The sequence below is a fragment of the Canis lupus genome, chromosome 2 (assembly GCF_048164855.1).
Source record: "Canis lupus baileyi chromosome 2, mCanLup2.hap1, whole genome shotgun sequence".
Taxonomy (NCBI): domain Eukaryota; kingdom Metazoa; phylum Chordata; class Mammalia; order Carnivora; family Canidae; genus Canis; species Canis lupus.
Window position 1 is genome coordinate 74,190,548 of NC_132839.1, and position 17,500 is coordinate 74,208,047.

Genomic DNA, 17,500 nt, shown 5'->3' on the forward strand with positions numbered 1-17,500 from the left:
GCTTCTCTCTCTGCCTGTGTCTCTGCCTCTCTCTCTCTCTCTCTCTGTGACTATCATAAATAAATAAAAATTAAAAAAAAAAAAAAGTTAACACTTAGGAAACAACACATTAGTTTTTTTTGTTTTTTGTTTTTTTTTTCACATTAGTTCTTTTAAAGAAATAGAATTTATAGGGCAACCCGGGTGGCTCAGCGGTTTAGCGCCGCCTTCAGCCCAGAGTATGATGCTGGAGACCCGGGATCGAGTCCCACATCAGGCTCCCTGCATGGATGGAGCCTGCTTCTCTGTCTCTGTGTCTCTCATGAATAAATAAATTAAATCTTAAAAAAAAAAAAAAAGAAATTTATGTATTTTTTAAGTTTTATTTCAATCAAATTAGTATAACATGAGTTAAGATAACATTGTTGTAGCATTTCTACTTACAAGAATATTCCATGTGTATTTTAACAAGTCTTTACCATGGTAGCCACTGCATAAAAATTTCCACCTGACCCTACTCTTATCAACATTAAAAATTGAAGCTTTTAAAGATTTTTTTCTTACTCATGAATTTTTAAGTATAAATTCAGTTGGTGGTGGGTTTTTTTTTGTTTTTTGTTTTTAATTTTTATTTATTTATGATAGTCACACAGAGAGAGGGAGAGAGAGAGGCAGATACACAGGCAGAGGGAGAAACAGGCTCCATGCACCGGGAGCCCGACGTGGGATTCAATCCAGGGTCTCCCAAGATCACGCCCTGGGCCAAAGGCAGGCACCAAACCGCTGCGCCACCCAGGGATCCCCAGTTGGTGTTGTTTTAAACACATTCTTAGCAATAGAACCCCAATATATAAGATAAATTAACATGGAGCATATGTGGTTTACAGAAATAGTAGGTCTCAAACAGCTGCCCCCTCCCTTGCAGAGCATTAAGAACACAGACTGGAGGGGCTTCTTGGTTGGCTCAGTTAGTGAAGCACTCTTGATCTCTGGGGTTTGAGTCCAAGCCCCATTGTTGGGCACAGAGATTACTTAAAAATAAAATCTTAAAAAAAAAAAACACACAGACTGGAAACAACTATACTATACACTCAATTTATCATTGTATTTTTAGTTTGTTTTAGAGTTTCCTACCCCCAAGAGAAAGTCTTAAAAATGATTGTATGATTTTGTTTCTTGACAGCTAATCTTATCAGATGGTTTTAGGCAGTCATTTGTGCCTTATATTAGTAAGGCTAAAGGGAATCAATAACACGGTATAATTTAGCAATGATCTATAACCACAGAAGATCTGAATCTTGCTAATGTTGCTTCACTTGGCTGGACTTCTAAACTAGCCTGAGCTTCTGTTTGTTTCCTTATTGGTATAGTGAAAGGATAGGCTTTCTGTCCATTTGGTGAAATAATGAAGCTTTGGTTTATTTTTCTTCAACAGGGAACAAAGTTCAGAGGCAGTAGAAACTGGAGTTAGTGAAAATGAAGAGAACCCTGTGAGAATTATTTCTGTCACACCTGTAAAAAATATTGACCCAGTAAAGAATAAGGTAAAATTTTAAAAATGGATTTCTCCCAAAGTTTCATGGTAGATGTAAGAAGCCCACAGTTGACAAGTTGATAAATACTACATATTCTGTATTTGCATGTACCACCTCTCACTATACTTTGTGCTTCCACTCTCTAACAAATGATTATTTGTATATCACTACTCATTTCAAGAGGTTAGCTGGTCACTCACACCCCTTAACAGTTTCCCTTCTTCCACACTATTACTCCCAAAACTTGAAAGACTAGGAATTGAGAGTTTTTGAGATCTTTCAAAGTTTATTGACTCCACTAAGGGATGTGAACAGTTTGATTTCTATTATATTTTTAATTTAAAAGTTAAATTTATGAGTTAAGCTTTTAAAATATATTTGAGTTTTTGTTTAATAGCCACATTCTTTATTGTTGACCTTATAATTATGGCATCTAATTTCTTAATTTTGTGGCAGGAGAGAAAGATTGGTAGGAGAATTACAGACCTGAGTCTGAATCCCAGCTCTGCCACTCGTTGGCTGTTTACTTAGGCAGGTTGCTTGACTTCTCTAAGCTTCTGTTTAACTATAGAATGAAACTGGTAACTTATCTTAGTAGGGACGGTATGGAAATACTATTGTTCTTTTTCCACAGATTCATATTCTTGATATGCTTGTGTTTTTATTGCCCACCATATATTTATAATATTCATCAAATGTTTTAGGAATCACCCTCGGGTACATAAACACAGGACTGTACAGTTACTCCACAATAACTCAGCTCTGCAAACTTATTATCTGAATTCAAACTGAATAGATGAGGATATATTTTTAGATCAGTCTCTCACTATTCAACCTCTTGCTGCTTGTTATCTGAACTTCAGTATGTCAGTAGATTCAGCTAACAGGGAGCCTCTCACTACCAAACTCTGGAATTCAGAAACCAATAGACTTGACTATTGTGGGATTCTATTATAGAATTAAACAGTCTTGGGGATCCCTGGGTGGCTCAGCAGTTTAGCACCTGCCTTCGGCCCAGGGCGTGATCCTGGAGTCCCGGGATTGAGTCCCACATTTGGGCTCCCTGCATGGAGCCTGCTTCTCCTTCTGCGTTTGTCTCTGCTTCTCTCTCTCTCTCTCTCTGTCTCTCATGAATAAATAAAATCTTTTTTAAAATATGGTAAAAATCAAAATTACCCAGCAAACTAGATGTGGGTGTTTACAATCAGGACATTCTTAGGGCACCTGGCTGGCCCAGTCAGTTAAGGGTCTGACTCTTGATTTCGGCTCGGGTCATGATCTCGGGGTTGTGAGGTCAAGCCTCACATTGGCTTCTGGGCTGGGTGTGGAGCCTGTTTAAGCTCTCTCTCCCCACTCTTCCACTGCCTTTCCCCTCTCTCTCTCAAAAAAAAAAAAAAAAAAAAATATTGGGGGCAGCCCCGGTGGCCCAGCGGTTTGGCGCCACCTTCGGCCTGGGCTGTGATCCTGGAGACCCAGGATCGAGTCCCACTTCAGGCTCCCTGCATGGAGCCTGCTTCTCTCCCTCTGCCTCTGTCTCTGCCTCTCTCTGTCTGTCATGAATAAATAAATAAAATCTTTAAAAAAAAAAATTGGGACATTCTCTCCTGTTATTTACACTGTGAGAGAAATCAAATTGTAATATGAAGGATGGGTAAGGGAAAAAGAAACAAAACGTATCCCATGGATTCAGGCAAGCAGTGTTGCCAGTGTTGTCCTTAAGGAATCTTCTTTTTCTTCCTACCCGTAGCTGCCCAATGAGTTTCCCCTTTCCTTTGCCTTATACATAAGTTCTTTAATTATATATTCACATAATATTCATAAATGTGTAAATACAGTTATGTGCAGGATTTTTAATGCAATCTTTTTACTTTTAAAAAGTCGTCTTTTTCCCCCATTTTAGCATTTACACTTTGTGTGTGTGTATGTGTATATATTTCCTTTCCCCTTTTTTGCCACTACAAACAATATTACATTAAAAATTAAATGTGCATCAGACATTTACTGGTGATTTTTATTTCTATGGACTTAATTCCTAGTAGTGGGATTGCTGAGTCAAAGAGTAAAATGTATTACAGATTTTAGATATTTCTATATTGCTTCCTTGAAAAAGTGGAACACCTGACATTGCTATTCATCAAGGTGTAAGTACTTTTTTCTCTATATGCCCACCAATAACAAATTTTAGGGTTCTTTTTCATTTCTTTGAGTCCCAAAAATCAAAACTAATGCCCCACTATATTAATTTACATTTTTATACCAGTATTGTTGTTGACTACCTTGTGAATTACACCTGAGATCTACCCATTTTTAAATGATCTTTTTCTTACCTAACTTAACTTCTGATGGCTGTAGTAGTTTTACCTTCTTGTTAATATTCTTGCTCCCTTCCAATCCATTCACGATACAGCAACAAATTTTATCTTTTAAAAATGTAATTTGGATTAAATTTGTCCTCTATTGAAAGTCCTTTGGTGATTTACATGAGCACTTAGAATGAAATCAGATTTCTTCACCTGTCCTGTAAGGCATTTGTGCTCTTCTCCTACCTTAACTTGAATCCCTCTCCTATCACCCCTCATAGTTCACGTTCCTTGTCTCTTCCAAGTTCTTTCCCTCTTCGGATACTTTAATGGTCCTCTTTTCTCTGTATAGCATACAGCACTTCTCACGTGATGAATGTCCTGCTTTTATATTTTTAAAAAATATTCCTTAAAAGCCAATTAGAATTGAGGCTCCCTCTGATTTTTTTCATGCCCTGAAAAATCAGTGCCCTGTTCTTTAATCTCTGAGTACTTGGGATATTTTGTACTTGAATGTTTGCTTTTTTAAAAATTAGCAACTACCATGCTAATCTCCATAAGGACAAAAACACTGTCAGTTTTCTTCCCTGATCTGTGCTCAGCAGCCACTGTACCTGCTAGGCATTCAGTTGAATGAATGCTTCCAACTGCAGGGTTAATAATAGTTGGTCATCCTGTTAACCCTTCTGTCATCCTAGAATCACTGTCTTTTCCCCAGGCTGACACTTTGCCTCTTTCTTCTCTGACCCATTCTGTGGTGTTTTACAGTTTAATTATGGTGGATGACCTTATTCTTGCTCTTTCAGGTATTATCCTTTCTCTTAAAATGAAGATTAACAGTAAGATAAATAATTAAAATAAGGGACATTTGGGTGGCTCAGTCGGTTGGGCCTCTTTGGTTCAGGTCATGTTCCCAGGGTTCTGGGATCAAGCTCCATGTTGGGCTCCCTGCTCGGTGGGGAGCCTGCTTCTCCCTCTCCCTCTGCTGCTTCCCCTGTTTGTGCTTTCTCGCTCTCTCTCAAATAAATAAATAAAATCTTAGAAAAAAAAAACCACACACAGTAAAATAAACCCTAAAGTAAAACACTGACTTGTGAAATTTTTTCACTGAAATTACTACTTTCATGAGTTTTCATGAAACATAAAAGATTTATCATTTTTACTCAGATATTCTGAAAAGATTTTCCAGGGGAAATGGAAATTAATTAATTGGAAAGATATAGACTGATTTTTTGGATAATGATAGTGCTCGTTTGTTTTCCTTTAATCAGTTAAAATTATTATTCCTAAATAACCTTTGTATAAAAGTCACTTTTGATTCTAAAAACTATTAAAGTCCATTATATCTGTCATATTAAAATGGGATTTTATTATTTTGAACAAAGACACTGGGTTTGTGTCTTTGGATCTTTGACTAGAACGTGTTGAATTAATATGTATATTTAGTAAACTAAAAAGAAAAAATGTTCAGAAAACAGTTTTGGATTTGGATCTTTGACTAGAACGTGTTGGATTAATATGTATATTTAGTAAACTAAAAAGAAAAAATGTTCAGAAAACAGTAGAAGGTTAATGATTACAGCAAAAATGACAAAAATTAGAATGTATGAGTAGAGTGAGAAATTGAAGAACTTTGTGTCATAGAATTACAGAAGTTATTCTAGACAAAAAAGCATCATAGGTAAAGAGCATATTCAATTATGCAAACATGCTCCCCCTTTTTAAAAAGTTTAGATAAATTTAGGGGCACCTGGGTGGCTCATTGGTTGAGCAGCTGAAGCTCAGGGCGTGATCCCGGGGTCCAGGAATGAGTCCCACATTGGGCTCCTTGCGGGAAGCCAGCTTCTTTCTCTGCCTAGGTCTCTGCCTCTCTCTCTGTGTCTCTCATGCATAAATAAAATCTTTAAAAGAAAAAAAAAGTTTAGATAAATATAGAGCATACCATCGATTAAAAGGACCTTTTCATATAGAATGAATGTGGTAGCAAAACTGAGTATGTATACCACCATACACTTCAATAAGCATTTATTAGATACATTATATGTGCCAAGCCCCATGATTGGCACCGCTCTCAGGCCCTACCCTCAAGGAGTTTGCATTCTACAAGGGACTCTATAAGCAAGCAGTTCATTAGAAGCCTTAGAATTCCAGCTACTCAAAAATACTTTCAAAAAAATACTACTTTCCAGTACAGATTATTGATATTTAAGCAATTTGCATTTACAGAATTCTTTTGTGCTCTTTTAGGAGATTAATTCTGATCAGACTACCCAGGGCAACATCAGCAGTGACCGAGGAAAGAAGAGAAGTGTAGCAGCAGCTGGTACAGAGAACATCCAACAAAAAACAGATGAGAAAGTAGACGAATCAGGACCACCTGCCCCTTCAAAACCCAGGAGAGGACGCCGACCCAAGTCTGAATCTCAGGGCAATGCAACCAAAAATGATGACATAAACAAACCTCTTGGCAAGGGAAGAAAGAGAGCTGCGGTCAGTCAGGAAAGCCCTGGGGGTCTGGAAGCAGGTAATGCCAAAGCACCCAAACTGCAAGATGTAGCCAAAAAGGCAGTACCAGCAGAGAGACAGATTGACTTACAAAGGTAATGGACACCATTCTTTCTGAACTGTTAATTTAGACATTGTGTTTTATTCTTAGTGTGTGCCGGTTACCCCCAAACACCTAGGCATTTGAGACTGAAAACTGCCCTTGGTTTTCCTGAGTAGGTTATAGTGGCATTTATTTTGATCTCATAACCTCCGGGAAGCCAGTTTGAAGAGAGATCTTATTTCTTTTGGTTAATTTTTAATTAGGATATCGTGTTGTGATATTTCTGCTTACTAGCAAGGATGGTATTATATTTTGCTTGGTATCCTTCACATAGTTACATGGGCTTTACTTAATTTAAAGGGCTACCTTTTTGGGTAAAAAGGTCTCAGAAAGCAGAAGACAGAAGTCATGACACACAAACAGGTATATCCTGCTCTTCAATTCCTCTTGTTAGAGTTAATTTTAATATAAATCAACAATTTACCCCACCCCACCCCCAATCTCCAGTGAAACAACCTCACAGCTGCTCATCTTTGATCATTCCTAGGCTGAGACTTCAGCTTCTCTACCCTGTAATGGTCCTGTTCCAGCGGGAGACCTGGAACTTGGCTCCTTTCACACTTGGCCTGCCCTCTGCTTTTTTCCTTGTATATCTGTACCTAACTCATCTCCCCTTGAGCTTAGATGACAAACATCTGAATTTCTTCTAGGAAAGAGTTTTGATCATCTCAGGATGATCTTACCATCCTGCTTCAGTATTTTTATAAAGTACAGTGTTGCCTGAAGCATATGTGTTAACAAGTACATTTTTTAAATTACCATTCACGTTAAATTTTCTTACATTTTAATTGTCTCTAGCTACCTTTTACAACATCTCATGGGAGCAGATCCAGGCCCAAACCTGATCTAAGTAATGGATGTTTCTCCTACTCACTTGTAGTTTTATGGACTAATAAGTGTAGTACTGAAAGCAGTTGGGGGCAAATGTATTATTTTTCTCGTCAGATCTGGATCTTTGACCTAGAATGTCTTATTTAACCTCAACCTCCTCTTTGTCTTCAGTAAGACAGTATAATAATACCTTCTTCAAAGGACTGTGGATCAGTAAACGTAAAGCACTTAAAAAAGTGCCTTTCACAGACTAAGTAGTTATCGTTGTAATCATTGAACTCTAGTTTCTCTACCCCTTAATACACTTTTCAGTTACACAAAAGTTGAACAGTTTCCTTCAAGATGGCCAGAATTTTCTAAAGGATTTCTGAAATTCTGTTTTAGCCATTCCATTATTAGTACTGATCATCACACATAGGCCACTTGAGCCACCTGACCTTACCTCTCATTTACTTTTTGCCTTCTAAGCAAAATATCTAGTTACTTACTTGGTCCTTGAAAATGTTTTCAATAGCAACCAGACCTTGTCTCTGATTAGGGCATTGTAAAACCCATTGCTCTGCTTTTGCTACACCATGTACCTCAGTATCGTTAAACCAGCAAAAATGGCTTACATGCCAGGGACTGGTTAAAAATAGCATTGAGCCTTCTTGAAAATCTAAAAATGTCTTCAGTGAAAAAGCACCTTAGAAGTCTCAAGTATGCTGGCTGTTAGGTTGAGAGGGGTGGGGGGACTGTGTTAGTCAAAACAAGTTCTGTGATGGTTTTATATTCTCAGTGAAGTTAGATGGTTAAATTAGATGTTCATGACAATGTTTACTGTGTTAATTCAGTAGAATAGATCAGATATTTTGCACACATACTTCAGAAACTTCTGCTTGAACTGTCTGCTACTAATTGAACAAAACATAGAAGTACATTCTGAAACTTCCTCCCAAGTTTCCTTTTACCTTTTCCTAAACCTAATATACAACTCTGCCCTCTCATTCTAGCATTATGACTTCAGCTTGGAATCCTGATGAACTATTCAGTGAAAGCTCACTCACTGAAAGTGAAAAGCTGAAAGTGAAAGATCACTGCTCATGATCACCTCTTGCATAGAATTGAATGCCTTATAGGCACATCAGTATTGCTCCTGGTACTTCTCATTCGTTCTTTCAACAAATACTCAACTGATAAGAATGCTCGCATCATGCTGGGTGTTGACAATACAGATGTATCCAAAATGATAGTTTTGAGGTTCTTGCCCTCACAGAGTTTATTTCCCTAGCTTGTCAACTCCAAAAGAGTTTCACATTAGGTCTGTTGATTGATACAGGAAATTATAAGAATTTTTTTTTAAGTACTACATAAAACAGAGTGAAATTCTGACACCTGTTAAGGACATGATGCTAAGTGAAATAAGCCAGACCCCAAAGGATAAATACTATACGATTCCATTTATATGAGGTACCTAGAGCCATCACATTCAGAGAGACAGACAGTAGAATGGTGGTTGCCAGGACGAGGAGGGGTAGGTTTTAGTGTTCAGTGGGTGTACAGAGTTTCATTTGGGGAAGATGAAAACATTCTAGAAATAAATGGCTATGATTGTACAACATTGTGCATGTACTTAATGCCACTGAACCATGTCCTTTAAAATGGTCAAAATGAGACACCTGGGTGGCCCAGTGGTTGAGCGTCGGCCTTTGACTCAGGTCGTTATCCCAGGGTCCTGGGATCAAGTCCCACATCACGCTCCCTGCAAAGAGCCTGCTTCTCCCTCTGCCTGTGTCTCTGCTTCTCTCTGTGTGTCTCTCACCAATAAAGAAATAAAATCTTAAAAAGAAATGGTTAAAATGATAAATATTAGGTCATATAAATTTTACACCAAAAAACTGCTACATAGGAATAATGATCGCTAACACTAATATAGTACTTATTATAAGCCAGGCTCCATTCTAAGCTCCTTGTTAATGTATTAAATCCTTAAAACCCCTCTTTGTGGTAAGTTGTATCATTCTCAGCTTAACCTCTTACGAGAGCCCCTGCATGTTAGCATCAGAGAGGAACAAACCAAGCAGTAGATCAGATATTCTTGAAAACGGCACACTTAAAGTAAATGAAGCACCTAATGCTAACAACATCGTCAGACTGATGAAAGTTAGGTACAATAATGTGTGGAAGATACTTGGGGTAGTCCTTGGCCTATATATCAACATAAATAATAGTAATGATAGGGAAAGGTTGTTAACTATATATTTGCCTTGCCAGCAGTCAGTTTGAAGTAAGTATAACCCTATATTAAAGATAAGGAGGGATCCCTGGGTGGCGCAGCGGTTTGGCGCCTGCCTTTGGCCCAGGGCGCGATCCTGGAGACCCGGGATCGAATCCCACGTCGGGCTCCCAGTGCATGGAGCCTGCTTCTCCCTCTGCCTGTGTCTCTGCCTCTTTCTCTCTCTCTGTGACTATCATAAATAATAAATAAAAATTAAAAAAAAAAAAAAGATAAGGAGACCCAAACAGACTACTGTCTCAGGGCACCTGGCCAGTGTCCTGCAGAGCAAAGCTTCGAATCCAGGCGCATCCCTTAGTAACCACCTCAGTGTGGTGGGTTCTCTTAATTTACACAGCATTTTGAAACATTTTTAAACTGTGAACATTCAGAACTCTATTTTTCCTTTTTTTTTTTAATATTTATTCATTCATGAAAGACACACAGGCAGAGAAGCATGCTCTATGCAGGAAGCCTAATGTGGGACCCGATCCTGGACCCCAGGATCACGCCCTGGGCGGAAGGCAGATGCTTAACCACTGAGCCACCCAGGAGTCCTGTTTTTCCTCTTAATATGTAAAAGATACTGTGTAATGATATAAAAGATACTGTGTAGTTACCACCAAATCATGGAGTAGATACATCAAAACAAAAGTTCCTTATTTGCGATTCAGCTGATATTTTAACTATCTCAAGGAGAAATGTTAAACCATCAAAATCCTGACAGTACCAGCTTTATTTTTATTTCATGGTGGGACTGTAGCTTTCACTTTCCTATAAGACTCTAAACATACTTCTCATTGAGGCACGTGGCTGGCTCAGGCGATAATGCATGCCACTCTTGATCTCGGGATCATGAGGCCGAGCCCTATGTTGGGCATAGAGTTTACTTAAAAAATAAATAAAAGTAAACATACTTTTCATTAACTGCAAGTAGTACCTGTGATTGATTTGACATCCCACCTGAATTTTCCTGAGACCTGGTGATGATTACATACAGATTAAAGCCATACGATTACAGTTCTCATTATAAAACTAGGACAACACCTTGAATCATCCTGTTAATGTTGTCATTAAAATTTCAACCAACTAATTACTAAAAGAAATGGGGTTGCCAAACCTGAGAGCCATCAAACACTAAATCTGTGAGCCAAGGATGACTCCAGAATGATACTCATTGCCTTGGTAACTCAAAGCCTAGCCTAAAGGCTTTGCATTGTGGAGTGAGATCTAAATTGCTGCACTGAAGTTGTTCACCCCTGGACTCAAAGCTTGAGTGTAAGACTTTGATAAATAAGGCCCAGTACCCCTAGTGCTTCTCTATGCCCCTGCTCTCTAATTTCACATGCCACTTCAATCTTTTTCTTAACCTTGCATTATTCTTCATAACTTTTCACTTGCATAATTTCTCACTTCTCAGATGGTCCAGTCCTGCTCTGGCCACAGGTTTTCACAGTAACAGCTGAAAAGAGCCTCTCCCCCCTGACATTACCCTAATCTTCTTAACTCCATGTATTCCTTTGTCCTTCTGAGTAGGAATCTCCTCAAGGTAGCCAATCTATAGCTATGCTAGCATCACCTTTCAGAGGCTATATTTGGAATTGTTACTACTTTTGAGAAAATTCCTGGAATTTACCCTATTTATAATAATTAGCCATTTGTGTATTATGGTCAGGAAACCGTATCTGATAACCTGATAATTAACATTGGCTTTCTGAGTTTTGAGTGAAGGGTAGATCATCATTTCAATTATAAAGTTAATTTGTTTTTCCTTTTTGTTTTTGAGCTATTATCCAGATGTCAAACAATTCCAAACATTTTGCATTGAAAATGTGTCTGCATAGGTCTGCTGATTCACCAGTATGTTTTATTAGACTTAAGGCCTTAAAGTTCTTACAAAGAAATTATCAGGAAACACCAGTGGAGAAACCGTGCTTAAATTTGGGACTTCTAAAAAAAAAAAAAAAAAAAAAAAAATTGGGACTTCTGGGGAAACTAAATATAAGGAAATTATCTATAGGAAAGCAGACTATTATTTTCCCATCTTTGATGAATATATTTTGTTCACTGGGACGCCTGGGTGGCTCAGTGGTTGAGTGTCTGCCTTCGGCTCAGGACATGATCCCGGGGTCCTGGAATCGAGTCCTGCATCGGGCTCCTTGCATGGAGCCTGCTTCTCCCTCTGCCTGTGTCTCTGCCTCACTGTGTCTCTCATGAATGAATAAATAAAATATTTTAAAAATATATATGTTTTGTTCGGTATGCTTAGTGTGGGAGTGTTCAAGAATCTTGGAATTTCTATTTTTTAAGCAAAGAATTTCCTATTTCCTGTGCTGATTTGTATACTCAGTTTCCTGTCATTACATGGATTCATATCTTCAAATTATAGGAACCCCTAAGTATGTATCCTCATATGTTAATCATATGTACCATGGTACATAGGTACCATGTAACCATGTAATAGATTCATATCTTCAAATTATAGGAACCCCTAAGTATGTATCCTCATATGTTAATCATATATTAGTTTGATATGAATACTTACTCAGTTTCAGTAGCAGGTGAATTTTATCAAACTAGTATGACATCTTTTAGAAGCCAGGTACTTGATGTGATGGCAGTTCACTTTGTGACACAGAATAAAATCTAGCATATTCTTTCAGTGATCTAGATCATTTAAAAGTCTGTGAGAGCAGCCAGGAACATACTGAGGTATGAGGTAAATGGAAGCTTTCCAAAGGTGCAATAGCAACTTATAGAGGATTCTTTGATATCATATTATTAAATCTGCTTTATATATCATAACAAATTAAGTCTCTATAAGATCTTAATCACTTAGCTTGTTTTTCAAGCATTGTCATCTTAATAAAATGTATATGTAGTGGAATACAGGTAAATATCTCCCTTGCATTTCTGCCAAGTTTGAAATTGTTGAGGAGGAGACACAGTTTTTTTGGTTTTGAGGTGGTTTTTAAGATTTTATTTATCCTTGAGAGACACAGGAGAAGCAGGCTCCTCACAGGGAGCCCAGTGCAGGACTCAATCCCTGGACGCAGGATCACTCCCTGAGCTGAAGGCAGACGCTCAACCACTGAGCCACCCAGGTGTCCCGGAGACACAGTTTTAATACTGATACGGCTGACAAAAAATGTGGAAGTGACAGGCCAGGCGGCTACAAATGCCTTGCCTCTAAATTGAACCACAGGCAAACCAGAATGTCCCTTTTGGAAGCAAAAGATACAAATCTAGGAGAGTACAAGCCCAGCATGCTTAGTTCCTCCCACCCCTCGCCCCTCACCTATTCGATGGATTCTTCTCTTTCCAAAGAGGAATTAGGGGAGAGAAGAGAGAGACCACATTCCCCATGCTTATGCTTCCAGAGATCAGACTCTCTCTCCTTACGAGGAAAATGGGACCAGTGGGGATTTCATTCCTCTAACCTCTTCACAGGATTAAAGTAAATTTTCCTCCTTGTTTGTTTGTTTGTTTTAAGCATATTAAAATGTATGTGTTTGGGGCACCTGGGTGGCTCGGTTGAGCGCCTGCCTTCGGCTCAGGTCACCATCTCAGTGTCCTGAGATCTCTGTGCTCGGCAGGGAGTCTGCTTCTCCTTCAGTTTTTCTTTCTCTGACCCTCCCTCCATTTGTGCTCTGTCTCTCTCTCAGAAGCTTTTAAGAAAAGTAAAATGTATGTGTTTACCTGGTTTGGAAGTTAGAACTTCTTTTGCTACTTATATAAATTCATTTTGCCATAAGTGCCCAGTACCTTTTTTTCTGTAATACCATTTTGAAATAATTGTAATAACAAATTGCAGTTATTTCAAATAAATAGCTTCTATTGTTTTATTATGGTAAGCAAATCTGCCATTGGATAGCAGCACCTAATGGTTGAAAATAAAAACTTAATTGGTATATTGTGTTTATATGTAGTTTAGAGAAAGATTCCTTAAAATAAGTAAAGGTCTCACGTGAAAACTGGAAAAAATATTTTGAGTTTTTTTGTTTTGTTTTGTTTTGTTTTTAATCCATGAGAGAGAGAGAGAGAGAGAGAGGCAGAGACAGGCAGAGGGAGAAGCAGGCTCCATGCAGGGAACCCGACTTGGGACTTGATTCCCGGTCTCCAGGATCAGGCCCTGGGCTGAAGGCGGCGCTAAACCGCTGAGCTACCCGGGCTGCCCTATTTTGAGATATTTAGATAATAACTGTAGAAATGAAGTAATTCTGGTTTGGTTTGTTTTCCTGTTTGCATCTTTTCTAACTTTGCTTTCTTCTATTCCCATCCCCAAGGTAAAAAGAAAACTCATTTGCAAAGGGAAAAAATGAAGGCCAAACAGAAGCACAGACTCCAGCTTCTGCAAAAACTTGGATTCACAATGTCCCTGAACAGAAAATGAAGTTAACTTCAGAACACACTTTCTGCCTTGAAAACTGAAAGAAACTATTACTTCCTTTTCACATGACCACAAGTCCTTTGATGGAAATGTACAGAGAAACTCTTGAGAGAGAGAGAGAGAGAGAGAGAGAGAGGCTAAAAGCAACTCTATTCTACCCTTCCCCCCTAGACTTTTCTTATGAAAAGTCAATAATTAAGCAAATTGCTTAACACTTGGTTCCAGTTCCTGCATATCTGGAGTTTAAAGGCATAATATACCATTAATTTCCATGCTGCAGTTTTTATTTTAAGGAAAGTAACAGGATGTCCTTACACTGACACTGAAAATTCATCAATTTTAGAGCCAGGAATTCCCGTGTTACACAAGAAAAAAATAGAAGTCTACTGAATTAATTTTTTAGAAGAAAAGAGATCAGATTAAATATTTCTTTGTTTTTCCTTTTGGAAACTTTTATGTATAATTCTTTCTGCCTGCCTACTTTTCTGCAAAAATGAGATGTACAGATTTCAGTTCCCTGCTATGAAAAGTGATGTGGTGGCAATTTTATAAATGTTGCTTTCTGATTTTTATCAGAGTGAGAAAATAATTAAGATTATTATTGATTTCATATCACTTCATATTTTGATTTCCCCTCCATTTTAGTTTAATATAATTTGCAATAAATGTACATATTGTTGTTTGTTTCATAAAGCATATCACTTTAAAATGGTTTTTACTCCTGTGATTATGTTGGAATATTTGGAATTTTAAAGGAGTAAAGACTGCCCAGCATTTGGTTTTATAATGTTTGTCATCAGATTTTTATTATTGATGTAAAGAAAAAAGTCAATTTTTTTAAATAGTTGGACTTTGGCAGCTTTGTAAGGAAAGTTGGAGGTGTTTAGGATTGCCATCAATTTTCAGCATTGTGCTATTGGGAATTAAGTATTTTGCTTTTTGTCTGCCAGTCTGGGCTCAGTTTTTATGTTTATTTTAGAAGACAACTGTTGCATCGATATATTGTTTCTTGGCATTGTTCAGCATAGGTGATGTGTGCACTTTTTGTGTACACATAATCATATTTAAGTTTTTTGCATAAAATAAATGCTTCTAGAGGTCATATGGTAGTCTTTTTTAATCTCTTTATCATATTATGTTTTGTTTCTTTTTATGTGAAAGGGCTAAAGTCATAAAGAACATGATTACAGTCAACTCTCCATTATCTATAAAACAGTGACTGTGCCTCAGATTTTGAGTTGCAGTCATAATTTAAATCTTAAACTGAATGAAAGCAAGTATGTTACAAGAGCTGATTCAGGAGGAACTTGTAATTGATCCTTCCTCATGCTCAAGAGTTGTTGCCCCCCAGTCTTCATTTGAGGCTCTTTCTCAAAACCATAACTGAATGTGCTCACTCAGCTGCCTTGCACGTTCCTAGGAGGGTCAGAAGACATAAACGACACGTGCACTAGAACCGTCTTGAGACGCTATAGTCCACAGGCATGTAAAACAGCGAATGTGAGTAATGTCAAAATAAAAGGTTATGTTAAATGTGAAATCTGCTAGTAGTAAATGTCACGTATGATCTCCTAGATAATCAAGAGTTGGCTGTATATTGACTCAGTGAAAGATGGGTAACTCTTTCAAATATGCATGTACACACATGTAAGTATCAGATGATGGTTAGGGAACAGTGAATACAAGTGATAGAAAACAATACCTTTTAAAAGGGCAAGAAAAGCCCTGCTCTTCTTATTGCCTCTTCATTACCCTTTAGAAGTATAAAATATTGCCTCCAACATGCTGAAAAAGAATATCTATGCATAAGCATCAGAGAAGTCCCTCAAGCAAACAGTGGATGTGTATATTTAGAAAGATTTTAAAGTGCTCTTAGCATCAGACAACTTGATTCGCAAGGCCACTGACCTGTCACCAATAAAAAAAGCACACTGGTAGGGACCTTCTTTTTCAACTCCTTTTGATTACTCAGCATCACAGCTGACTAGATTACCTAGTGCTATTAAACAATGTAGCAGACCCATTTGCATCTGTTTGTGGCTGCATTGATTTTTGCAGGAGAGGAGTTTAGCTAAAAGGATCTGGTCCGCAGGTGTATGTAAATGGCCCCTCTGGTTTCATAATGTGATGCAAGCATCTGGCACTAAGGGAAGGGAGAGTAGGATGATAAAAAGATTGAGATGATGGGGGAGGGACTTAAGGGACATTTGTCAGTTTTCCTTTGAAAAAGGAAAATGTTAAATCCCTTAGGAATTTGATATTCACATCTCAGAGAAATACAACACAAAGTGCAGACTTATATTTGAGAATTAATGTTAACCCTTTGTGTCTAGTTTGAAGCTTCTTGTATTTGTCTAAAACTACAAGCCAGAATTTTGTATCTCCTTTGATAAAAAGTGTGTATAATGTAAAGTAGTTTTGCATATTCTTGTGCTGCACATGGGCTGAATTTTTAAAAAATTTTTTAAAGACTTGAAGCAGAACCTTGTAATTTGTGTAAATGATGAGTGTAAAATCCTACCATAAAATGCTAAAAATATGCATTGTTTCAAATAAAACCAAGAAATGCAGCATTATATAGTAGTGTGGAACCCTGAATATTCATGTACCCCCTGGTATGTCACAAGTTGATAAAATATCTGCATATTTTCTGTTTGAAATCTGGAGTCTGCATATCCTCATGAGAAATCAAATGTAATCATAAGTCAAAAAAAAAACCCTTCAAACTTCTTGGCTACATACTCTGATCTGACCTACAGTGACTGAGGGAGAGCATAATAGATGATAAATTCTGATAAACATTTGGGAAACGTTAGAAGTTCCTTTTTAACCCAAGAACTTAAAAGTGGCCTTTCATTTATACTATGATACATCTATTTATTGCAAATTTTGGACATGCACATTTATTTTAAAAACTGATGGACAGCAAGCAGATTACATGTATTGGAAATAAGAAATGGACAGAATGAGAAATAAGAAAGCTAGCTATCCTGCCTGGTTCTGTATTTCACCCTCCATGGGATTATCATTCTACACCTTGATATTTGTACTGTCAAGACGTTTCTGTCTTCACTATTCAAGTGGATAAACTGTTCATAGAAACCAATGGAGACCAACAAGTCTCTAACAGTCTGACAACAAGCTTTGCAGCCTGCCTCAACAATGATGGCATTGCTCACAAGAAGTTCGCTGTAAGACAGTAACACTGTAGAACAATGGAAATGAATGTGCATAATCACACACCTCCTCAGCCTGTAAACCAGAGCTTTAAATTTTCAATTTCATAAGAGTAATAAACCTTCTTTACTTCATTTTGTGTCTTATTTGAAAGGCCAATGGCACGTCTGGGTGGCTCAGTGGGTTAAGCATCTGACTTCGGTTCAGGTCATGATATTGGGGTCTTGGAATTAAGCCCTGCGTCACACTGCACGCGGAGTCTACTTGTCCATCTCCCTCCGCCTTGTGTCCACCTCCCACCCCCCTTGTGCATGCACTTTCTCAAAAAAGAAATGAAAGGCCAACAGGAACATGTGAGTCCCATTTCTAAGGAATATGGACCAGATGTGATCAGGATTTCAATTTGGGGGTCTTTTTCAAATAATA

The 17,500-nt window shown here is 37.9% G+C and overlaps 1 protein-coding gene across 4 annotated transcripts in view; it reads left to right on the forward strand.

Annotated features, from left to right (window-relative positions):
- Window positions 1–17,208, forward strand: part of PDS5A (PDS5 cohesin associated factor A) — a 151,005-nt gene extending 133,797 nt beyond the window's left edge. For 2 of the 4 annotated variants that reach the window (XR_012021460.1, XR_012021463.1), the window contains exons 31-34: window positions 1,415–1,523; window positions 6,062–6,414; window positions 8,246–8,391; window positions 13,794–14,002. Coding sequence is in view for 2 of the 4 variants with exons in the window: in XM_072807027.1 (XP_072663128.1) it covers window positions 1,415–1,523; window positions 6,062–6,414; window positions 8,246–8,339 (556 nt within the window). In the remaining 2 variants the exon portion in view is untranslated. Of the gene's footprint in view, window positions 1–1,414; window positions 1,524–6,061; window positions 6,415–8,245; window positions 8,395–13,793 lie in introns of those variants that run through there. The other 2 variants (XM_072807036.1, XM_072807027.1) reach the window with 2 other exon arrangements.
- Window positions 17,209–17,500: the final 292 nt, after the last annotated feature.